This window comes from Leuciscus leuciscus (genome assembly GCF_965113295.1).
Source record: "Leuciscus leuciscus genome assembly, chromosome: 13".
Lineage (NCBI taxonomy): Eukaryota > Metazoa > Chordata > Actinopteri > Cypriniformes > Leuciscidae > Leuciscus > Leuciscus leuciscus.
The window spans coordinates 12,858,829-12,885,919 of NC_138737.1; the positions used below are offsets into that span (position 1 = coordinate 12,858,829).

The following is a 27,091-nucleotide window of genomic DNA, read 5'->3' on the forward strand; positions in this document are numbered from 1 at the left end:
CTGTTTCATACTTCCTTTTTTTCCCTCTCACTCTCCTTTTTGTCTGCTCTCTGTGCTGTCACAGATTTTGCTTCCTGTGACCAAAATATGAATATTTTAGTGCTAAGAAGCTTAAAGGGAACAATGAAATGGCCTGAAGTTAAATCATACCCCATTTCCAGCTTCACAGAGCAAAAGCGTGTGGCTGAGTGAGAGAGAGACTGAAGGAGAAGGAAAGCGAGGGAGGAGAATCTTTTTTGAGTGATGAATGCAGCGCAGTGTATCTCACAGTAATGACAAAGCTTATTCTCTTTCATTGGCCTCTGTTTCTCATCTGTGAAATTTCTGGACTCTGCGGGTCACGCATCATCTAGCCCAACGTCCGTGACAACAGGCCCTTTAACAAACAAGGCCAGCAACAAGGACGGAGGAATATTACTGTGAATTGAACAAAAAGTACAAAAGATGAGAGGTTTGAATGGAACGAGCAAACGTTTATACTAAGACTTAGTCCCAAAGTAGAAGAAAAAAAAACAAATGGCTGTTTTTATTTTGCATCTGTTTATGTGGTTGTCTCACACTAAGGCATTTCTCTTTGGAAGATCAAGTTCGCACGCAAAAAAAGACAGCTGGTTAAGTCCCCTCACTCAAAGTTCTGTATTTATTTCTTGTTTTTGGGGGGGGGGTATTTCAGTTTGCAGGGAATATACGTGCTCCCATTGGCATTACAAGCAGCAAATTCAGCCTCAAACCAAAATGTCTTTGATGTGTTTGATGGTGGAATCAGAACAGAAGACTTAAAAATAGAAACAGTTGCTTTGAATCTTCATGAAAGACTTCAATGCTTTCTAAAAGAATATACTGTAACTTATTTAACTCACGTGTGGGTTGGATCACAATGTCATGCCGTAAAATGACAACCGGCTTTTCTCTTATTTCACCTCAGTCTTGATAGTCAGTTTTTTTTAAATAAAGGTTGTTACAAAGGTCATTCAAATAAAAAAGTAGGACTTTCGCAAGTACCACTTTCACTTTGACAATACTCACAATTAACTGTCACCAATATGAACAAAAGCACCAACAACTAACAAGGAGTATAGAAGATTAAATGTGGGCCAGTAAGTTGATTTTAAAGAACCTTCTGTGTGTTGAATAGTCTGGCTCAGGCGAGTGATTGGGAAGGTCATTTAAACCAAATATAGGAATAATAGCAGCAAGAAAAGACCAGCTCTAGAGGGGTGAGGGTCATCGTCCCATTCAGACTCAAGAATTGAAGAAGTTTTTTTCCCCTGAAAAATAAAATTGGTTTCTGAAGGTTATTTCTCTGTAGTGAGCAGATTAAATGAATAGAGAGTGTCTGTTATTTCGGGGGGAGGGGGCATGACTGTGGAGTGTCATCAGCATTTATTTAATACCAGTGGGCTGATGATCGAGGGAAGAGGTTTCATAGTTCCGTCCGTTGAGGAGTGACTAATTTTATTAATGCAAAATTATACACCAAATAAAAACTTTTAAAAAAATGCAATTATACACCAAATTATTATTATAATTTTTTTAAGTATTTATAGGGTTGTTGCTTAAATTCACAGGGCCCTGGACAACATTTTAATTGTTAGGGACCCCCTACATTAGACACAATTAGAAGACTTTTGACCTTTGTCATAGGACAAGAACAAAACACTATCCCTGTGTCACCATTATGTTTAGTTTTGTTCATGGACTTTGTTTGTTCATTGTCATGTATTTCCTTGTTCAGATTCCCACCACTCATCTGTCTCCTTGGTCAGCATCATTATTAGTTCATATGTGTCAGCTGTGTGTAATTAATCATCCATGTTTGTGTTCACTACTTAAGTTGTTCCTTCTCCTGCACTCCTTCGGTCTGCGTTGCATTTAGTGGCTATGTTTACATGCACAACTTATGTTTCAATCGGACTGAATTCATTCCGATTGATGCTGAGTGAAAGGAGAATTTTAGGATGACGGGACACTCATTTATGACACTATTCAACAGGAAGAACAGCTCATTCCACGCGTCATACGTCATTACGCCATTTCGCCATTTCTACATCATTGCACGTGAGCAGTCCTTTCAGTTTCGGTTTTCAATCCGAGCAAGTGTTTACATGTTCTCTCGATCGAATTAGAAAAGGAATAAACTACCCCTTTCAATCGGACCGAAATTCCATTAGTATCGAGCTCAATCGGATCGATTAAGGTGTTTACATCAAGGTATTTCAGTACAACTGAGCGGACAATCCGATTACTAACGGATTATTCGGTTGCATGTAAACGTAGTCTGTTGCCCTTCCTGTCCTAGTATTATTTGTATTACCCTCATTAAACTTCGTATTGGAACTTTATTCTTCATCTTCGTCTGCCTTCCTGCAACCACCCGTGACACACTGGTCCCCTCCAATGCCAGCTATGCGTATCTAAATAAATTTAAAAAAAAATATTCTTTTGTTTAGATAATTTCAAAAATAAAGAATTACATAAAAATAAAATAACATTTTGGGCCCTATCTTACACCCGGCACAATGCAGCACCAAGCGCGACACAAGTGTTTTTTGCTAGTTTCAGTCCGACGCAGTTTTCATTTTCACGTTCTGCGCAACATTGTTTACATAGCAAATGCATTTGCGCCCATTTGTGCGCCCATGGGTGTGCTGGTCTGAAAACGAGGTGTGTTCTGGCGCATTGTTGGCACGTTGATATTTTGAGGCAACAGAATGTGCCATTGACCAACTGAAACCTGGTCTAAAGTCAATGGCAATCAATAGCGAATCTGCCATGGCGTGAGCGCAACTGGCATTTAAAGGGAATGGGAGATAAGACTCTGATTGGTTTAACACACGTAAATCCCAAAACACACCCATTACTCATTAAGAGAATAGGGACAATTCGCCAATCATTTTTAACTTAAACTAGCAAAAGTGGATTCGGACACGCCCTAAGTGAACTTGCGCCCTGCGCTTTAGATCACACGCTTAGATCGTTAAAATAGGGCCCTTTATGTGAAAACGTATTAACATGTCAAAAACACATCACATAATGACGCAGCAGTTAGTTTCTTTAATCAATACTCAATTGCATTATTGTGGCAGCAAACTATACTTATGGAGTAGTTGAAGGGGAGCATGAACAATTTACATAACTCTGACACAAAAGAATTCTTTGGTCAGCAAGTCCTCAGTTCTTTGGAAATCATAAAAGGGTCTCACTAAGCTATTGACTTCTGCGAAATGGCAATGCGGTCGAAAGAACTCAGAGTCAAGGGTAAGTCAGAGAACAAAGACGGGCTTCCTTATATTAATTTGAATCTGCACTGCAGCTCTTCCCGCATAATAGACTTTTAATGGATTTCATAAAATGTACAATAAAATTCATTGGGATTTATTGACAAATGACTTGTGAAAGACCTGGGAATAAAGAGGCAATTATTCAGGGTATAAACAGTGACAAAATGTGTAAATGCTCAAACAACCAAGAGACAATTAACATTAACCCTTAAAAGTGCAAGTAATGTTTTCCACTAAAAGTTTTACCCTTGCACTGAAAAACACATCATTAGTGAAGAGATATTGTTGCAAGAAGGAGGGGAAGATTATGAGGGCACATGAATTTTAAACATATTTACAATAAACACTGCAATATTCCATAAAAAACAAGAATTGTATATTTGGATTTCATGTTGACTTCAACCATGTTATTAAATGATTAGTGACAGTTTTAATTGTTAGTTTATACCACAGCTAAGTGTTCAGATCAGGTTTTGTGATTTCAGTGCACATCTTAAAGTTTAGTAGCATTTAAAAAGTGGTTTTATCACAAACTGCATGTTCCTTATGATGCTTATGAGCATCCCAGCATGCCTTCAGAAAGAACCGAATGAATGCAGTTATATACCATATCTCAGGCTTTAAAAGATTGTGAGTGTGTGTGTGTGTGCCCACACTGAGAGAGTGTGCTGGCTCAAACTGTGATGAGTCATGCAGGAAGTGTAACAGCAGTATCATTAGCATGTTATCCACATCCGCCCACTCAGCCTCTCTCTCTCTCACACACACACACACAGCTTTCAATTGTTGCAGCTGACAAACACCTCTCATTGATGATGCTAATCGTTGCCCTCTGCTAAGCAGTACATCAACAAAAGACACAAATGCACAGATGTACAAAAATATACAAACGCAGATGCCAAGCACAAAAATGTTCTGCACCAATGTGACAAAATAGCTCAAATCTCCGGCAGCCAATCTTTTTTACCAAGCCAGGCAAAAGCACCAAAAAGTTACCCAGATGCTCAGAAATGGATAAACCAGTTAATGCTAGACTGCCGCCAACTTTTCTCAACATGAAGGGGCTCTTTACATTCATATAACAGGTCAATAATTCAGAGGAGGAGTAGTTTCAGAAAATGTTCAGTTGGGGCAGCAATGTACCAAGTAGTGTCCTAAATTGAAAATTCATAAATGGAAAAGCACTATGGTAACGTTTCACATTTTATTCTGTGAACATTGAAAACCGTAATCAAACATCAGCAATGATTAAATCTGAGACCAGTGTAGCCATTTATTGAGCACTGCACTTTAGACAGTTCGATTCAATTTAGTCTTATTGTGTTCTTTTAGACCGTCTTTGCATGTCACTCATATCTAATTGAATAACTGTGTGCAGCTCTTAATGTAAAAAAAAAGAAGTATTTTCAAAACATCTAGTCAATAAGCTAAATCAAAGTTTAATCAACGCTCTGTATGAAATGAAACAGAAGTGAAATTAAAAAGATAAAATCTTGCAAGACTGTATGAAGGAATTATTGAAAATTGTAATATGGGGGAAAACTGTTGGATATTTCACATTACCTAGAATCCAATCCTTGGACAAAATTCGCTGTCAAAGCTGTCAGATCAATGGCGTGTATGCAGCTCCCTCTGCTGTGACTAAGTTCGTATGGTTCTTCTGTGCTTATCTTCTTATGTACGATTTGAATTAACATAGGTTGTATAAGGTTTTTTGAGGCAGGTCTGAAAATAAAGATCTAGACAAACAGCCCAGATTCACCAGGCTTTGCCAAACAGTGAGCAAAAATAGCAATGATAATTGAGTCTTCAAGCTTTGGGCCAAGGCTTATTTTATGCAGCTGCTAGCAAGCAGTGTTCTCAATCGGGATAAGGATAAAGACGAAGATGAGGGCATAGATATGGATGAGCAGAAGGATAAGGTCAAGGATGAGATGAGGATGATGAAAATTATGAGAAGGATGAAGAACAGGACAAGGACAGGACTTAACAATGAGGATTTTTCTTGGATCCAAGTTTTATCATAAACAGTGGTTAAATATCAAAGCTGTGAAAGAGCCAGGAGAAAACTGGCCAAAGAGAATACCAAGAGGCCTACAGCAACTCTGAAGCAGTTGCAGGAATTTATGACAAAGAGTGGTCATTGTGTGTGGTGAGCAGGATGACCTTGTCCTTGGCCACATGACTGAGCTTTGCCAAAACACACCTTGAAGACTCTGAGCCCACATGGAAAAAGGTGTTATGGCCAGATGAGACTAAGGGCCCTATTTTAACGACCTGAGCGCATGGTCTAAAGAGCAGGGCGCAAGTTCACTTAGGGCGTGTCCGAATCCACTTTTGCTAGTTTAACGACAGGAAAAATGGTCAGCGCGCCAGGCGTATGGTCTAAAAGTGTTGTCCCTATTCTCTTAATGAGTAATGGGTGTGTTTTGGGATTTACGTGCGCTAAACCAATAAGAGTCTCATCTCCCATTCCCTTTAAATGCCAGTTGCGCTCGCACCATGGCAGATTCGCTATTTACATGACGGAATTTGATAGTGGAAAGACCAAAGCAATCTCCAGAGCGCAAACGGAACTGCTCGTGTGCAAGCGGACCATCTACGGGACAAGCCGGATTCCACCATATCTTTACGTACACAATAATAATATTTTACATTGTAATCCTTTTATTTTAAATATTTGGCATGTTTGTGTGCTGCTGTGCGTCCCTGTGTGTTTGATAAGCAGAGTGTACGCGTGTTGTGGACCCGCCTATAGGCGCACATTACTAACGTGCTCTTTATATAACAAAAAAATGATATTGTGCCATTGACTTTAGACCAGGGGCCAGTTGCATGAACTTAGCCACTATGTTAAGATTGTGTCTTAAGAACTAATTTGATCAACTAGAAATTAGTCAAGAGGTAATCAGTCTTGCTTTTCTGATTCAAATGAGACCGATCTATCTTTTTATTTAACTGACTTTAAAAATTTAGCACCAGTCTTGAGGAAAATAATTAGATGACTAACTTTGACTAGTCTAAGCAGTTTATGCAACCGGCCACTGGTTTCAGTTGGTCAATGGCGCAGTCTATTTCTGTTGCCTCAAAATAGCAACGTGCCAACAATGTGCCAGAACACACCTCGTTTTCAGTCCAACACGCCCATGGGCGCACAAATGGGTGCAAATGCATTTGCTATTTAAACAACGTGGCACAGGACGTGAAAATAATAACTGCGTCGGACTGAAACTAGCAAAAAACACTTGCATCGCGCTTGACGCTGCATTGCACTTGGTGTAAGATTCATAGATGCCACCTACGTCACTACAAATAGAACGCCGCCATATTTACGACCGACTCTGCCCGGTATGGCCACCCAAACTGCCCATTTGAATGAAAGAGAGAGACAGAGATACCTGGAGAAAATGTCAATTTTAGGCTCCGATCCTTATTTGTTACCCCCAGTTTTCTTTAGTCCATTATTATCTGCCCCAGGCTTGCCCCAATTGGCCTTTCATGACATAGAAATACTTAAGTCATAGAGCTTCATGGCGCGCGTTCATGAGAGTCGAGGCGATGTCATGAATGAATCTATGAATCTGCAGCTGTTCGGCTGGCATGAATGAATCTATCTAATCCGAACAGCAGCACTGGCAGAGTCCAGAGAGACACCAGCATCAGCACAGCCAGAGACATCAGCCAAATATCATAAAAGACTGCCATATCTGACCAAAAGAACAGATGTTCAATTATAGAGAAGGTTTAATACACACAAATATCGAAATGAAATCTTTCGAGTCGAATCTTTTTGAATGATTCACTCACGATTCGGCTGCGATTAAAAGCTATCAAGAGGTAAAGCTCATCAGTGATTATAATATAACGACTTAAATTGCAGTTTGTTCGTCACATAAAGCTGTCATATGAATAAATAACGATATTAATATAACGGACGAGTCGTATTAGATCACTTTTATTATACTTTTGTGATGGTTTTTTTTGTCTTTTATTATTATTATTATTATTTTCGTGACAGCCCCCAGTAGGCTAACGTTACTCATTCACTTTCATTACATCGACAAGAAGAGTCTCCATTAGGCTACATATTCAAAAATGTCCCTTTGTCTTCCACGGAAAGTAAACTTAAGGATTTGCACATGACGGTGAGTAAATGACGGCAGAATTATCATTTTTGGAAGAACTAGACCTTTAATATGCATTTCAAGGCTGAGATTATGCATCGTCTGCAGAGCTAACGTTACTTACACAAAATAACATCTAAATCGCATGTGACGAAGACAATATCTTTATGAACTTCAGAAAAATATTTATTAGATTTAGGTAGGTATTAACTAACAGACAGACAGACATATATTCAAAACAACCCCAAATCTTACTAATTTACCATGATAAAGTGCTTTAACATTTAAACAGATCCAACAAATAAAATGAAGTAAAACATTATCTGTCGATGTCTGTCTGTATAATGTTGGGCATTGAGAGTATAATGGAAATATAATTAACACAAACCAACATGAGACTTCAAGTCTTTTAAATAAATGATTCTCTCTTCTATCCTTTTCTTTTGGTATAGAATAAAATACCAGTTCAGGGTTCCTCTTTCGGCTGTTGTTGCAGCCAACTGCACAACATATTGCAGGCATTACTGAGACCGTCGGTCGTAAAGATGGCGACGCAAAGCTACAGTGACGTCAGGTGAACCGAATGAATAGGGCCTAAAACTCAATTATTTGGCCTCAACACCAAACAATATGTCTGGAGGAAATCCAATACAGCCCACCATCCAAATAACACCATTCCTACAGTAAAGCATGGAGGTGGTAATATCCTGTTATGGGGTGTTTCTCTGCAGCAGGAACTGGAACACTTGTCAGGATAGAAGGAAAAATGAATGGGGCAAAATACCGTTAAATTCTTGAGGAAAATCTGCTGCCCTCTGCCAGAAAGTTGTCAATGGGAAGAAGGTGTACCTTCCAACATGACAATGACCCAAAGCACACAGAAAAAATGACCACACAGTGGTTGAAGGAGAAAAAGCTGAATGTTCTTGCATGGCCTAGTCAGAGCCCAGACTTAAACCCAATGAAAATCTGTGGAATGACTTGAAGACTGCAGTCCACAAATGGTCACCATCAAATTTAAGTGAACTTGAGCAGTTCTGCAGAAGAGTGGGCAGATATTGCAAAGTCTAGATGTGCAAAGTTAGTAGAGACCTATCCCATCAGACTAAAGGCTGTAATTAATGCAAAAGGTGGTTAAACAAAATACTGACATAAGGGGATGATCCTTTTTCCAACTTATTTGTTATAAGTTGCACTGAGTAGATACAGTCTTCATTTCAGGCTGCAAAGCAACAAAATGTGATTATTTTAAAGGGGGGTGATTATTTTATATACCCTTTTCTATATAGATTAAAGCTATAAAAGTTAAGTCAAGAGCAGTGAGTGATTTTCTCTTTTTCTTTTGTTCTTTGATTATCCTTAATGACAGAGGGTTTATTAGGCTGCTGTCACTTTAAAACCTGTCGCACATTTCATAGATCTGACACGCATCCCATTTTCTTACAACTCTTTAAGTTCAGTTAAGACTTCATTTAAAACTGTGCTTGCGAGGATACTCAACAAAACTGGCATTTAATCATCATTTTGTGTTTCTGTCCATTCATGCGCACCACACCGGTCTTGTATCTCTCATGGAGGAGCTACAGAAGCATAAAAGGAAGAACAGTGACAGTGAAGTACGAGAGAGGACCAGGCCTGTTCATTTACGTTGTGTTTTGTTTATGTGTGTGCGGCAGTCGTCCGTAAGGGGCTGCCGCTTTTACTTTCGTTTTGTGTTTGTTTATTTTATATGATTAAAGTAGTAAAACGTTCGCCGGGTCCCGCCTCCTACTTCCCTGAATAACAAACTTGTTACATTGGTCATGGTTATTATACACAGTTATTATAATTATACAGGAAACTCCAACCATGTTAATCTGACAATTTTAACAAAACCTCATATTTAACACTGTACATTAAGGTCCCATTAGTTCACGTTAGTTAATGCATTAACTAACATTCACAAACAATGAGCAATACATTTGTTATAGTATCAATTAACCTTTATTATAATAAGTTAATAAAAATATGATTGTTCATTATTTGTTAATGTAACTTCAGGTCTATTAAATAGTATTAACAGATATAATATGTGATTTTAACTAGATGTACCGCATGGCGGTACAAAATATGACCGCCGCTCAGGCCTGCACTGGCTTTCCACAAAAATAAATGACGTGGAGCAATTTGGCTGTATTGCGTGTTTATGTATATACCTAAAAAAAGTAGTAGTATGTGCATGTCTGTCTGTGTGTGTGTGTATGTGTGTGTGTTTGTGTATGTGTGTGTCTGTGTGTGTGTGTGTCTGTGCGTGTATGTATGCGTGCGTACATGTGTGTGCGCGTGTGTGTTTGTGTGTGTGTGTCTGTGCATGTGGATTTGTATGTGTGTGTATGGGTGTGTGTCTGTGCGTGTGGATGTCAGTGTGTGTGCATGCTTGCGTTTGTTTGTATCCCTGCATGTGTGTGTGTGACAGTATCATCCTAAACCAGCAACCCTTCGCTCAACACCACCATCTACAGGCCGATGAGTGTACAGTCACTAAATGTGCACATAAATGAATTTATTTTATACCCCCCCCATGGATGAAATTCTACGAAACTTAGCATACCCCCAGAGGATGTCAAGTTAATCATACACATGAAATATGGTGCAGTTCTGAACATCTCAACTGAAGATAGGGGCGATTAAAGCAGAATAATATAGCATTTTCATTTTTTATGGGAGGGGCGCAAATCACAAATGAGTGATTATGGGCTAGGTTGATGTGGGCCCTTAAGACCAACATACCATAAAAATTTCTTCATCCTCGGTGCCACGGTTCAGGTAGTTATTTAGGAAAAACTGCATTTTTTGGGTTTGGGGGGGCCCAGCGCGGGGGGGGAGTGGCCCCCGGGGACCAAACGAAATTTTTCCGTAAAAGTCTAGTGGGGCTACATGCCCACCAAATTTCATGTTCCCCGGTGTTTCGGTGTCCCTGGTATCGTTGACGAAAAATTCAGTAGATGACAAAAAAAAAAAAAAAAAAAAACTTTGACAATCCCTATATGACCGCTTTCGCTAGCTACGCTAGTGGCGGTCATAATAATGTATTAATATTTAAGATGAAACTCTGGGTTCACACTATGAGTATCAATCCTGTTAAAAACAACAATCCCCTCCTTTTTCCTTCACCTGTCCAGATATGCACACCTCTGACGGTTGGGGGTTTCAAACATCTTTCACAGAATGAGAGATGTGTTCAGAGCATCAACAATATCCAGATGACAAAGCATTGAGAGTCACACTCTCTAAAGGTCAACCACCCACACGAGGGCCAATTAGAGCCTGCTGTCAACTGCTATCACATGTGAATTATCACCTCAGAGCTGCAGAGAAGTGACGTCAGGCGATGAGAGTGCACAGATTTTGATGAATATTCCCTCATCCATTCTCTCATACTATTTATCTTGATTTCTCTTTTTGTTTTCTGTCACAATTGTCTCCATCTTTCTTGTTAACACAATGAAGAAAGTGCACTTCTTTTTTTTTTATTCAAAGCTGCTTGCCAATCACAGATGATGGATTAATCTAATCACCTCTGACCCTGTTAAAGATCCTCTGCTGTACAGTAAATCTTTGAGTTGGAGGTCACCTGTCTTTCATCACATTTGTTGAGCATGAGAACCCTTGACCTGCGATGAGGACAAAAACATAATTAATTATTGATTGATCTAAGTTTAGAAATGACTTTACTATGAAACCCTACATATCTCTGTCAGTGTTTGTATTTCATTGACAAAGGAATTTAAAAACAAAAACACAGTACTTATTAAGAAAACACTACAATTAATAAGGAAGGAAATGCCAGTGTTTATAAGCATCAAAATAATAGTGTTAACATTTTTGCATAGGTAAAGACTGTGAATGCTGAACATTCAGCAACTGTGTAGGTCAATGGGAGAGTTTCAATCTTAAATTGAATCTTTAAATTTAAGTATAAAGTTAATAGATAGATTGAACACCTAAGGCTAAATTGTCTACACAACAAAGTTTGGAGTCTATACTGTAAGCGGATCAGGGTGAATTTATAGCAGAAGTTTAATACAGTACCCTGGATTAAGGATTTAAAGAAACAATCCAGAACATCTGACGAATATCAATACAGTACTGCCTTGCAAGCACTATAATAAAAAGTACTAAAAGAAATGCCAAGCTCTGTTATATTACCAAAAATACACCAAGAATAACAAAAAGAGGCTTACTTCAACATGACAACAAGTGACGTCCTAGGAGCTGATTTTAGCTCAGCTAAAATAGTTCATCTGACATTCCGCTGACACCGCAGGGAAAGTGACACAACCTGAGCACAATTAAAACAGGCTCTTATGTAAAGTACTGTAGGTGCATATGTCTGTCTAGGTTTCTAAAGCTGTGTTTGGGACACCTGATTAAAGAACACAACGTTTTTCTGCCTCACACCATATATACACAGAGAAGCATCACCATGAAAGGATGAGACACAAAAGGTTTGTCACAACAAGCTGTCAAAAATGACATTGTTATCCATTTCCACTTCTTCAATTTTACCCCTCTTGTCCCTCTACTGTTATCTGTCTCTCTCTCTCTCTCTCTCTCTCTCTCTCTCTTTCAGTTTAAGGGATGACCAAAGCGGTGTGTCTGCAGTGTGTAAATAATTGCAAACGCATGAGTGCATCTGTCAAACATGGTTACCGGGGTCCAGGCTCCATACAGCAACAAACACACACACACACACACACACACACACACACACAAGACTGCAGACAGCCTTTACAGATCCACACAGCCTGAAACACAACCACACTAGAATACAGACCATCTTATAAAAAACTGCACTGATCCCTCCCACAATCCAAATTGTCCCTGGAAGAATTGAAGAGAGGGGAGAAGAAATTTCCATAATAAAGCTTCTCACTCGAAGTGCTCATGGAGAGGCCATGGACCACGGCTCCAAATCAAAGTAATTACTAATTTGTGCTCATTTGCTGACACTTTCCTTCCAAAGTGACTTATATCATGTCTTATTAAACCTTGACACAAAGCATCAAGTGATAAACAACATGTCTCTGTGCAATAAATCTATTTCAGAGGTAAATAACATCTCTTTTAGCAAGACTTTCAGTGAATAATGATGAAAATGTCACTCTAATTCAGTATTTTACGTGTTCCACAGAAGAAAAAAAACAAGCAGGTTTCTAAAAACATGCTGAATTTTCAGCAACCATTACTCCAGTCTTCAGTCTTACATGATCCTCCAGAAATCATTCTAATATGCTGATTTGGTGCTCAATAAACATTTCTTATTATTATCATAATACTCTAATATCATTATTATAATTATGTATAAAAAGTCTTACCTATCGCTTTTGATCAATTTAATGCATCCTTGCTGAATAAAAGTATGAATTTCTTTGGAAAAATAAATCTTATTGACTCCAAACTTTTGAATGGTACTGTAGCTTCAAAAGTCAACAACATTGCCTGTCAATACTGGTTATGGCTCTTAGCCTTTCAATTACCAGCCTCAGCCATTAACAACTAGGCTGCATCAACCCACCAAACCCAACCATCTTTATCATCTGAAGTTTTTGAGCTTTGCACTCACTTTAGATCTTTATTAAACAGGAGCAGATGGTGTTTGTGACTGTCGAGAATTTTGGTGGATTTATAATGTATATGTGAGGCTGATCAGAGAGAGACAATGCAACTCTAATCACAGAAATCTGGAGCACACATGTCTGTAGAACGGTCTACATTCTAATACAAAACCCATTACACTGTGGCAATGAAATCAACAATGATTTCCACTGCAGACTACTTTATTCAGACTGTGTTTAGACCACCAGTGCATTTGCTGAAGCACTGAAGGCAATGCTCTAAAATGTATTTATTTCAGCATGCAAAAGAGACTAAAGCCCGGCTCAGACTACAGTTTACAGGCCCTGTTTACACTAGTGCATTTTCGATTTAAAATGCATAACTTTTGCTACTGTTACACCTGCCGTCTGCACTACACTACAGAGTTTTGACCCTCTAAAACTGAGACTTTTGGAAACACTGCAGACCCCGTTTTAGTTTGAAAACTCCAGGGTTGCGTTTCAGTGTAAATGGACCAAAACAGATACTTTTTAGGAGCCGTTGTGCAGTTAAACTCTGAATTTTGTAATACTTATTTATTTATTTATTTGATAGGGACAATGCACATTAATTAACATCTGCATTGAAACAACAAAAACAGACGTAAACATGCCAGATTATAGCCACAGGGCTAATTTACATCCGTAGTCCCTAGATACTGGTTGCTTACATGACCAAGAGGCAAGCTATTATTAAAGCAATAGGCAACTGTTTACAATAAGCGCATGCCCAGTGTGCATGAATGATTACGTGACATGCATTTCTGGTCATGTCGTGTAGTGTGGACGGAGATCTGGTTGCGGGACTGGTTGCATCACGCACATAAGGAGAATCTTCACAGATTTTCTTCATTCAAATCTCAAACCTGCACAAACTACAAGATTTGAAAATCGCGGCGCATCACACACTACAAGATATTCTTAAGATTATAATGCCAGACTTAGCACCTCACGTGATCTCAAGGGGAAGCGAATGTAAACAAAATGGATACCGTTTCGCGGCAATTTTCTGTAGACATTATATGAGGAGACACTATAAAGGCTGTCGTGTTATTGCCACATTTCGACCAGCTGTCCCTTCATCTCCATTATCCAACGGACCCGTACAGCTGCTTGTTATTTCGCGATCGCCATTTTCAGAAGTTCCGTCACTTCCGTCTCCTTGTATACTTGTCTCTCATTGGCTATTGTGGAAGTACTGATGTAATCATCCCGATTTAAAATCCTAAATATCAAATATGTTTGACATTGTCGGGGCGGCCCCGATGTGTCCGCGAGCAGATAAATACCGGAGGTTTAAGATTTGATCTTTAAACGCCTCACATTAAAAGATAATCTGGGCCGAACGTCGAAACCGACCGATGCGATTGTTTCTCTGAATGTCAGGAGAGGTAAATCGAGTCATTTGTTTCAATCATCCAAATACAACTCACTTAGGGCCCTATCTTGCACCCAGCGCAAGTGACTTTGTACACCGACGCATGTATCATTCCTATTTTGCACCCGCGCAAAGCGGACTTTTCCCTCCACAGAAGCACGTCGGTAAATTAGGAAATACACTTGCGCTCCCGGGGGCGGTTCAGCGCAAAGAGGAGGCGTGTTCCGGCACAAACATTCCTTCATGCTATTTTGCAGGTTTAGAAAACAATTGCGCCACTAACCAGGAAAAAATAGTTTAAAGTCAGTGGCGCATTGCGCATGTTATTCATATGCTATTTTAAGGGCGCATGCTTGGCCATAATCAATGTAGCGTGTGCACAACGCGCACTTTGATTCTCTCATCTACACAGAAGCAGCAGTTTTCATTTTTGCAAATCATACATTATTACGATAGATAGATAGATAGATAGATAGATAGATAGATAGATAGATAGATAGATAGATAGATAGATAGATAGATAGATAGATAGATAGATAGATAGATAGATAGATAGATAGATAGATAGATAGATAGATAGATAGATAGATAGATAGATAGATAGATAGATAGATAGATCGATAGATCGACAGATAGATCGATAGATAGATCGATAGACAGACAATTTATTATAAAAGCATACATCTAGCTTACACATTTACCCAAATAATCATACGCCTGTTTAACCAAAGTTAATTTGGGTGTGTTTCTCCATTTCAATGTAACTTCTCTCTTTTACGGCCGTGACGAGAGCGTTGCTCTCCTTGGCTGTGAACCGCTGCTGGCGCGCGCCTGGCAAATCCGCCGTTACAATAGCAATCCGCTATGGAAAAAGCGCGTCTGCTCTTAAAGGGAATGTGAGATGACACTCTGATTGGTTTATTTCACGTTATGCCCAAACCACACCTATGAATAATGAAGCTACTTCAGACCAACCCATTTTAAATTTGCGCCTGGCGCAAGAGTCATTTATCCCGGCGGGAAAATAGCAACAGCGCCGAGACCTGCCCACAAAGTTACTTGCGCTTGACACTTGCGTTTCAGATCGTTAAAATAGGGCCCTTAAAGGGATAGTTCACTTTGAAATTAATTTTTGGTATGTTTTAGCTTACCTCAAGGGCATCCAAGATGTAGGCGTCTTTTTTTCCGCAGTAGTTTCAATTTTGATATTTTTAGGTCAAACCGTTCTTGTCTGTCAGTCATATAATGCAGGTCTATGGTCACCACCTCAAAGAGCATGCACAGAGTCCAAATTAAAACAATTCCCCGTCGTCCAAATTAAACAATTCCCCATCGTAAGTACACATTGATGGCCTAAGACACGAAACGAGCGGTTTGTGTGAGAAAACGAACAGTATTTATATCGTTTTTACCTCTTATACACAGCCATGTCCGAGTGATCTGATCTGACGTGTACGCAGACTGGTGCATAGATATATACACTAGATGTCGCCTTAAAGACATTCGTTCCAATGAACTGCCGTAGACAAGGCGACATCTAGTGTGTATATATATCTATGCACCACATCACGCACTTGTGACACGTCAGATCAGATCACTCGGACATGGCTGTTAATAAGAGGTAAAAACGATATAAATACTGTTCGTTTTCTCACACAAACCGCTTGTTTCGTGTCTTAGGCCATCAATGTGTACTTACGATGGAGAATTGTTTAATTTGGACTCTGTGCATGCTCTTTGAGGTGGTGACCATAGACCTGCATTATATGACTGACAGACAAGAACGGTTTGACCAAAAAATATCAAAATTGAAACTACTGCGGAAAAAAAGACACCTACATCTTGGATGCCCTTGAGGTAAGCTAAAACATACCAAAAATGTATTTCAAAGTGAACTATCCCTTTAATCTCATTAACCCTCCTATTAATGGAAACTTTAGATTCTGGAATAAATAAATAATTTTGGGTGATGAAAATGTGTCCAAATAGGGAAGTTCTACAATGGCAATGGATTATGCTTGATTTTTACAATATTCCCAAGTCTGATTACAACAGTTTGTGCAACACATTTCTGCACAGATTATTTTATGGTTAGAAATAGGACCTAATGAACCTTTACTTAGAACATGTGTACCTTAAAAGACAAAAACAATCATTTAAAGATTGTCAACACATGATATGACCCCTGTAAGATGAAGTCACATCATAACTTCTGTAAAAAATATACATTATTGAATTGCCTAAACATTTGGTTGGAGTCATAGCTTACTGTATTCTGGCAGTCTCTGTTGAGCAGCTGGAGCAGGTCAGATTCGAAGACCTCCACGGAGGGGAAGAGTACCACACGTAGGCCCTCCAACACACACGAGAAGCTCTTCAACAGACGAGGCTTCCGCAGTGCATCTGCTGCAACAGAGATGGAGTGAATATAACATTAACATTGTACTAATTTCCTGCATGCACAGCCAATTCCATCCAGCCATTTTATTATTTTCCTTTATATTTAATGGCTATTCATTTTTTTTACAACATTGCAGCAACAAAGGAATTAATTAGACATCAAAAATTTATTTAGCAGCACACTTCAGGATGCCAAGATCCTCTTACTCATGGCAATCAATTCAAATATGAATTTTTTTTAAAAGTGCATGGGATAACAAACTACTGAGCAATGCACAAGAGAGCTCAACGTGTTCCAGAAGTAGGGAAAAATCCATGGAGTGTAGGCCAACGTAATGGAGCTCCATGTGGCCCAAATTCCTCTTCTGATTTAAAAAAGAATTAGGACCAATGATAATTTGTCATTTGGAGTATGTGTCTGGCTGCAGCATCACAGACACATTTCCTCCAGCTGAGATCTTTGGCTGGCCCCATTTCTGCTCTCAGTGGGGGTCTCGCTGAGGAGCGTTTCATTGTCTATTGAGAAATTCTCCTGCATATCCAAGCCCTTTTTGTTTCTTTTTGGTAAAAACAAAAATCTAGCTCACGTAGCCACAGGGGTCTAAGCAACTCTATAATCGATTCAAAAATCATTTGAGTGATATGAAAATGGCCACATCACGCACTTGTGATTGTCAAGCTTTGCTGGTCTGCATCGGCACATCCAAACACGCTCAGCTTACGGCGAAGATAACCTGCTCTTCTTTGATGTTTTATTTAGACGTCTCAGAGAAATATGCCGAAAAATAAGAATGCTATAAAATAAACCCTTCACGTAGAGACAGGTTAAGTGAATCACCCTCCATAATTCATTTAAAGAAAAACATTTGTTATACAGCATTCACCACTAAGCTAACTGTGGTTTCTATAATTGATGTGTGTGTAATCCCCAGTGAAAGCTGTCTATAAATCTGATTCTTCTTAGAAGTATTAGACTTGAATGTTTACATGATACATGAGGATTCGTTTCAAAGCTCAATGATTTTTGGAGAGAAATCTAACCTGGAATTTAGGAAGAATTTTTAATAATATTTTTGTGAGGTAAACTTTAATTTTTATGTTTTTGAAATAAGTCTTTTTTGCTCACCAAAGCTACATTTATTTTATAAAAATACAGTAAAACCAGTAATATAGTGAAAATGTAATTTATTCTTATCAATGTTGAAAACAGTTGTTCTGCTCAATTTTGTGGAAACCAATGATAAAACATTCAAGAGAACAAAATTTCTCTTGAAATTGTATTATATCCCACCAGTTTCACAGACGAGCCTTAAAGGGATAGTTCACTTTGAAATAAAATGTTGGTATGTTTTAGCTTACCTCAAGGGCATCCAAGATGTAGGTGTCTTTTTTTCCGCAGTAGTTTCAATTTTGATATTTTTAGGTCAACCCGTTCTTGTCTATCAGTCATATAATGCAGGTCGATGGTCACTGTCTCAAAGAGCATGCACAGAGTCCAAATTAAAACAATTCCCCATCGTCCAAATTAAACAATTCCCCATCGTAAGTACACATTGATGGCCCAAGACACGAAACGAGCAGTTTGTGTGAGAAAACGAACAGTATTTATATCGTTTTTACCTCTTGAACACAGCTGCATCCAAGTGATCTGAGAGCGCGGGCGGGTATAGATATAAACACTATACACTGCGAAACCGTAGCCAATGCGACATCTAGTGTATATATCTATACCCGCCCGCGCTCTCAGATCACTTGGATGCAGCTGTGTTCAAGAGGTAAAAACAATATAAATACTGTTCGTTTTCTCACACAAACCGCTCGTTTCGTGTCTTGGGCCATCAATGTGTACTTACGATGGGGAATTGTTTAATTTGGACGACGGGGAATTGTTTTAATTTGGACTCTGTGCATGCTCTTTGAGGTGGTGACCATAGACCTGCATTATATGACTGACAGACACAAGAACGGTTTGACCTAAAAATATCAAAATTGAAACTACTGCGGAAAAAAAGACACCTACATCTTGGATGCCCTTGAGGTAAGCTAAAACATACCAAAATGTATTTCAAAGTGAACTATCCCTTTAATCTCATTAACCCTCCTATTAATGGAAACTTTAGATTCTGGAATAAATAAATAATTTTGGGTGATGAAAATGTGTCCAAATAGGGAAGTTCTACAATGGCAATGGATTATGCTTGATTTTTACAATATTCCCAAGTAGGGTTGGGTACCGAAACCCGGTTCCAATAGAGAACCGGTTCCGACGTAAACGGTAGTATCGAGACCGAATAAGAACGCAACTTTCGGTGCCTGATTTCGGTGCCTGACTTTTTTCACCGCCCCCTATAAAACATCGGGTGACTCTGTGCATGCTCTTTGAGACAGTGACCATCGACCTGCATTATATGACTGACAGACAAGAACGGTTTGACCTAAAAATATCAAAATTGAAACTACTGCGGAAAAAAGACACCTACATCTTGGATGCCCTTGAGGTAAGCTAAAACATACCAAAATTTAATTTCAAAGTGAACTATCCCTTTAAGCCTACTCCATATCTTCAAATATATCTTAAAATTGTTTTGCCTCAAGATGCACACCAGTAATGTTTTTTTTCTAAGGCACGTTTATAAAAGCTACTTAGATGCCCTAACTGAACTAAGGTCTAATCCTGGCTTAATCTAAGACCAGTCTGTGAAACCAGGCCAGGCCTAAATGTCTTTACTGTCACTTTTGATCAATTCAATGCATCTTTACTGAATAGTACTAATTTCCTTTTTTTTTCTTTTCTTTTTTTTTATATTATTGACCCCACTTGAATGGTAAGTGCAAGAGAGGCATATTTCTATAATTTAATTGTATTTTTTATATATATATATATATATATATATATATATATATATATATATATATATATATATATACACACACACACATTTATTTAATTCAAAAACAGTGCGTCTTAAACAAACACTTTTTCAGTATAATAAAAGTAAATCAAAATTCAGAATCTGTCTTCTGAAGCCATACAACTGATTTGTGTGAGAAACAGACCGAAAAAGATATTGGGTTTTTAACATTAACATTTAACATCTGAGTCAGTGAGTTGAACATAAGAATTTGCTGGATATTTATTCATTTATATATATTTGCTTATTTTTTATGATTTCTCACCAAGCAGAGCTCGGACCGATAACATGATTTTTAGTGAACAACCACCTACATTTGGGTCTGTTTATCACAAAATGGTGTGTGTGTGTGTGTGTGTGTGTGTGTGTGTGTGTGTGTGTGTGTGTGTGTGTGTGTGTGTGTGTGTGTGTGTGTGTGTGTGTGTGTGTGTGTGTGTGATACACAGGTTGCTGTGGCAGCAGACAGCAGGCCCGCTGGTTTGAATGAGTCACAACCAGGAGAGTTTCACTTTCACGGATCACTCAGCCATACACAAACACAGTCTATCACTGTTTAGCTTTAACACACTCACACACACAGTCTGCCACTATCAAAGCCAGGCCCGGAGAGCTCCGACGCACTCAGACATTTACTGTACACACAGTCTGGTACCTCAAACACACTGCACAATCACTCTACACTCAACCACACAAACACACACACACACACACCAAACCAGGCTTATCTGTACAGCAGCACTGAGGCCTGACAGCCAAACAAGTGCAGCATCGTCAGGACATTACAGCGCACACACACTCCACCACTGCAGAGGAAGAGAGATGCACTACAGAAGGTCTCATAGGAGAATGAAGGAAATATTATGTGCCTCTTAAACATCTTATGTTTGCTATTGTTTTTCTATTGTTTTTAAAGTTATGGGTACTGCATTTCTCTACTGCAGGAGTTCCTTCTATTAGTTTAACTCATAAGAGTCCTAAGAATGAATTTACTTCAAATACCACCTGATATTTTACGTAATGCTAACCTTTCCATAAATATTATGTATTTCACAACTTCACACTTTTGCATTCTCAATCATTCTATTGTTCTTTTTCGCAGCTTGAACTATACATCTTTAATGATGTAGATAATAAATGTATACATTCAAGGTTAAAACTTTTTAATTGAAAGTGGCTTGCTACTTTTAATCAACTTTTATATTTTTTGAAGCCAAATTAAATAGTCCTGAAGTGTGACAAATTAATTTGAAAAAGTAAAAATACACCATGTAGTCTTTCAATTAATATTAGGTGGTAAAATGTAATGTAGACTAATTAACTAATTAAAAAAAGTGTGATTTCAAGTAGTTCAAGTAGTTTCAAGTAGAAAGTAGTAGATGAAGTACAGAATTTCACACTGACTGTTACTAAGTTACATTTTAGACATTTATGGCTGTAAAATGATTAATTTTTACCTTGGTTGTCAATAGGCAACGGCTAATTATTACCTATTGATAAAACAGGTAAATAATAAATTAAATACTCTCACACTGACTCTGCTGTTTCAACCCAATTACATATTAGACATTTTTATTATGGCTGTCAATAGGCAATGACAAATTATCATGATTAATTATCACCTTGGCTGTCAATAGGCAATGATTGATTATTACCTACCTATTTATAAAATAGCTAAATAATATATGTAATACTTTCACACTGACTCTACTGTTACAACCCAATTACATATTACACACTTTTATTATGGCTGTCAATAGGTAATAATTATTTCAAATTAATTGTTGATGGCAATAAATATTAAATACTAAATAATCATTTTGACACCGCTCATCATATTTAATTCATCTGAACTTCCCCTGGGAAACCCTCTTCTCTACAGAACAACAGAACCTTTCTCAGGCATTAAGCATGTGTTTCCCATTCATTGATTTATCTGTGGCGTCCCACCACAATATCAACATTGAACGGCACAAATAGATTTCAGTGCGTCCCATTTATTAACTAGATTGTGACGGCCCGAAAATATATTTTAACTTCTTATAATAACAAAAGGTCTTTAATGTCGTGTTTTGCGCCATTGCTGTCAAACAAACTAAAATCGAAAGAGCAATAAGGCTCTTGCTGCATCTCAATTCACCTACTTATACTATGAACTAAAAGTATGTACTCTTTTTGTTAAGAAAAAGTAGATACTTTTAAGTGTGTAGCTTTGGGACATACTCTTTGTTCAATTTGCACACTGAATATGGGTTGGAGTTCTTCATTTTAAACTCTCAAAGTGCACCAGATTTATGAATTTAAATTTAAAATGTACAAAATTTTCTTCCGAGGGGACATGCCCCCAGGCCCACCAAAGTTTCAAAAAACCCTGTGGGAAACACTGATGTCTGTTAACCTACACAAAACTGGTGGGTGTGTCACAGAACAGTGTTATGATCAATGATGTGCTGAGACTAATGGGAAACTGAAGGTGTTTTTTTCACTTAGATGCAATTAAAGCAATAAAATCAAGATGCGGCTCGTGAAATTTGGCTTTTATAACACCCACTCAAGAAAAGTTTATAAGAATCATTATCAGACGGAATATATTGCTTTTGGATCTTGGAATGAACTGCTTCGAATCATGTCTTATTAACCGTATTAACAGTCAGGGGGAAAACATCTCTCTTTCTCTTCTTTCAGTCTGTGTGGAGGCCCAGGAGGATGCAGAATATAGCACTCAAACATTTCAGATGCAGTTCAAAGAGAAACCTGCTCCAGAGGAATCCCATTCCTACATCTGCTCATCGGTTTATAATGAGGGTGAGAGAGAGAGGGAGATAGAAATATCACTGTGGAATAATTCTCTAATTTCCTGCGTCCCTCTGCGGATCTAAACTGCGGTCGTGGGTCACGCTCCCTGTGAGATATTTGGAGTGCTAGAGGATTAGCGCGACATTCTGCTCAACTTCCAATCCCTTCTCCTCTGTGAAACCCACCACGGTTCATTACTACCGTTCAAAAAGTCTGTCTTTACCCACCCCTGAAAGCAGCTCAGAACAAAAATCCAAAAAGAGACATGAGCACAGTGCTGTGAGTCGGAAAACTTGTGAAGAGGCTCAAATGCTTCGGCTTCAGGGTTTCATTTATGACCTGGTTTGGCATGAAGCGATTCTGAAGCTAATCAAGGGAATGTCCTGAGAAACGGGGAGCGCTCTTTCATGAGGATTCTAGAGTTCCTTCTGCTGTCTCCATGGCAACACAGTCTCTCATTACAGATGAGCAGTCATCAAATGCCATTTGATTGTTGTATAACTTTTGTGAACATCTAGCACATTAATGCCTTTTCTCTTTATTCTCATTCAAATGATAAACTGAGAGGGGGCATTGTGGGTAAGCCTACCTGTGCCTGTGTCCGTGGAGAACACAACGCCAGGGATGCGGTCATGTCCAGATACTAGAATGTTTGGTGGGAGCAGGTGCATGATGGGAGTGAGAGCTGGGTGTGGCTGTATGGAGTAGAGCAGCTGAGAGCCCTCCATCACTGATAATACAGCATTCACTACAGAGAGAGAAAGACAGTGTCATGGATTACTATTGAACTTCACAGGAATATGCCACAATTCTAGGATTTCATATTTTCTAAGAGTGCAAAACTCACCACCACAATGCAAAAGAGTTGCCAAGTGGCTCAAAAGATGTTCTGGGTTTTGCTTAATGGTTGCTAGGGTATTTTGGGTGGTTGCTAGGTGTTACTTACTGTAATAGATACAATCAGCAACGCATCATAGAATAGGGAAATAAATCACTGTTGCCAGTTACTCATTAATTCCAACTGGAATTCATTCTAATTAATTCCAATTAGCCATTAAAATAAATAAAACATGCAAAAAATAAAACAGTTGAAACAAAAAATATACATTTTTAATTAAAGTAAAATACATGCTACCATTTAAAGGTTTGGGGGTGTTAAGATTTTTTTCTTATCAAAGATCAAGTAAAAACAGTAATATTGTGAAATGTTATTACTATTTAAAATAACTGTTTTATGTTTCAACATATTTTAAAATGTAATTCCTGTGATCGAAAAGCTACATTTTCAGCAGCCATTACTCCAGTCTTCAGTGTCACATGATCCTTCAGAAATCATTCTAATATGCTGATTTGATACTCATTATCAATATTGAAAACAGTTGTGCTGCTTTTTGATGAAACCGTGATAGATTCTTCGATGAATAGAAAGCTCAAACCAACAGTATTTATTTGAAACACATATTTTTTACTGTCTTCACTGTCACATTTAATCAATTTAATGCACCCTTGCTAAATAAAGCAATTCATTTATTTACAAAAAAATATCATACTGACCCCAAACTTTTGCTTTAAAAAATATTATTAAAAACAAACAAATATGCAATATATAGAATTATTCAATGTTAGAAATGTAGAAATGTCATTTCAATCATCATTGGCAGGTGTGCTAAAAAGTAAAGTTTGGATTCTGATGTCATACTAGATGATAAAGTAGAAGCCTACCTATATGCCTTTTCTAGTCCCTCCTTCAGTGTTAGTTTATTGGAATTTAGGGATGCACCGATACCGATACCGATACCAGTATCAGTACTGGTATCGGGCCGATACTGAGCTCATGTACTCGTACTCATAAAAATGCTCTGATACCAACAACTGATACCAGGTAGCGTTTGTACACTTGTGTCCAGACAAAGAAACAAGAACAACAGAGTATAATCGGGATAAAAAGAAGGTTGTCTATGAATGTATATGTAAATGTATATTATTAGTGGAATAAAATAGTAACACATAGCTGTGGTGTACGAGCTGATAAGGGAAAACCGCGCAGTGGATTGAGCGTGCAGCGGGACAGACGCGCGAGCTGGTCGAGTCGAGCGCATCACTTTTTTTACAGACGTCAGTGGAAAGTTTGTAGTTCAGTCGGATGTCAATGGCAAAGAAAGTAAAACGAGGCATGATGTAGCTTATTATTTACATTAACTGATGAGCGAGAGAGAGAGAGAGAGAGAGAGAGAGAGAGAGAGAGCGCAATTCTGTTGAATGCACTTGATTGCTGATCGATCACTCAGCACGTGTTATTTGGATTAAAACTAAATTGTATATGTAAGTAAAACATGAACTGTTACCTGATTTATGTATAACAAGTACCTAATGAGGTCCGTGTGTTCGGTCTTAAATGGGCAGCAGTCTTATAAACCTGCTGCTGTGTTTTAATGTTAATCAAACAAAGGACAAATAAATTACTCTCTTGACTAAATAGGCTACCTTTTGTAACTTTACAAAAAGATCCATCTATATTTAATTTATTCAGTAATGAATATGCAGGGTTTTTTTTCACATTTGATTGATTACTGTAGTTTTTGTTGTAGTATCAAAAATGGAATAAATAATTGATATTTCACTTTTCTCTAAACATTTGTACCACTGACCCAATCCTCAGCACTGAGCCCTGCTGGAGCAGATATTACTATTAAATATATATAAAATATGATAGAGCAACAGAATGATGAGTGAAAGTAACAGAAGCTCATACAATGCATTTTAGCAGGCTTAATTAAGCATGAAAATAACTGAAGGAAATATTTATTTGATGAACAAATTAAGTCAACTAATATAATTTACCCGATATCGGTATCGGCGAGTACCAAAAATGAAAGTATCGGTATCGGACTCGTTCTAGAAAAAGTGGTATCGGTGCATCCCTATTTATTGCCCAGTTTATCATACATCTTTTCAGCTAATAAGTCTAAAAAGTAATATCACGTCTCTCCTATACAAGCCACCCAGTTTGAGGTATTGTTTATGTATGTAGCCCAAACAGTGTGGGACAAATTACACACTTAAGTTAACGTCTAACCTCAAGTATGAGCAATAATAATAATGGTGCTTGTCTTAGCAAGCACCACTAATATCTATAAACAGATCAAAAGTGGGATACTGTCAAAACCCACAGCACAGAAAAATCTAGATTTATATGAACCCAAGGTTTACACATCATTGTAAAACCTTCTGTGTCCTGTATTAAGAAAAACATCCCTGTCAAAGCTGTGCTGTTGACTGCACCCAATGAAACTCACCATCATAAAATATTACAAAAAATGAAGAGATATTTGTATAGAAATGGGACAACATGCAAGGGCACAAGCGGAGACTTTCATTTCATGCTAGAGTCAACAACTATTTTGTATCCTAGCAATCTCCACTTTAATTTAATTTCACCACATTTGTTTCCACTCTACATTATATTGAGAATACTTTTACTGTCAGACACATTCACAGCAAAGGAAAAATATCCACATGAACCCCATTTGAGTTGCTAAATCTTATTTACTTTTAAAACAGGCGCTTTATGTCTTATGTTCTGAGGCAAAGCAACACCAATGAGTGAAGTTAACGCTTAGATATTGAAATCTCACAAAGGCAGCACACGTAAGAGAACTTATATGAGGCTTTTAGATGTGTCCACAAGGCCAAAGAAAAGTTTCCCACAGCACAACTGGACATGGTTCCATATATTTTCAGTTTTATTGTTTATGTGCTATTCTTTGTTGTGCACATCTGTGTGAAAGAAAGAGCAGGCTGGTGTGAAACCGCTGAAAGACAGGCCCACTCAAGCCAGTCTGCGTCATTATATTTCAGCAGAGCTCTCCATTTTTCATTAGGCCATTTATTCCAGACATGGATACACGCGCGCACACATTACGCTCCATTACTTCGAAGCCATATTACACAGAACCGTGCATCACTGCCGCTCAATCGGAAAAAACACCGGCTGGTTCTGAATGGAACGAGCACGTGTGCGCACACCTATCTGACTTGAGGAAATGGATGTCGGTGACACCTGCATACACCCAGTGCCAGGTGACACCACACATATTTTCATTCACATACCATACGAGCAGGAATATGCAGACTTATTTTGGATTTTCTGTCGATATTGGGGGAGGGAAATCTGTGCTATGGATTTAAAATGTACTAAACATTACTAGACAAACTCCAAAAAGAAAGAAAGAAAGAAAAGGAGAAGAAAAAAGGCGTCCTTCTAAAGGCCCACACCCATTCTGGAACAATGCCATTACCCAAAAGCAAGCGCAATCACTTTATCAGACTAACTAATTTTAATTGGTCACAATCGCACTTTGCTTACTCTGTGCCGCTGTGCAAATCACTGAGCTGCTGTATGTCATTTTGTTCACTCTCAATAACGGCTCTGAGGGGAGCTTGCCTAATGGTTAAGGATCAGGGCTTTTAAAGGAAAGGTTACAGGTTCAATCACAAGTAGGGTGACAAAATTGCTGAGATTACTTATCTAATGGACCAATCTGTACAATTATAGTACAACAAATTG

The 27,091-nt window shown here is 38.3% G+C and overlaps 1 protein-coding gene across 6 annotated transcripts in view; it reads right to left on the reverse strand.

The window, feature by feature from the left end:
• nphp4 (nephronophthisis 4) overlaps window positions 1-27,091 on the reverse strand; it is a 179,016-nt gene that overhangs the window by 105,207 nt on the left and 46,718 nt on the right. For 5 of the 6 annotated variants that reach the window (XR_014211071.1, XM_082188192.1, XM_082188189.1 and 2 more), the window contains 2 exons: window positions 23,114-23,272; window positions 16,689-16,825 (listed from right to left, as the gene is read on the reverse strand). Coding sequence is in view for 5 of the 6 variants with exons in the window: in XM_082188192.1 (XP_082044318.1) it covers window positions 16,689-16,825; window positions 23,114-23,272 (296 nt within the window). In the remaining variant the exon portion in view is untranslated. The remainder of the gene's footprint in view (window positions 1-16,688; window positions 16,826-23,113; window positions 23,273-27,091) is intronic. The other variant, XM_082188190.1, reaches the window with a different exon arrangement.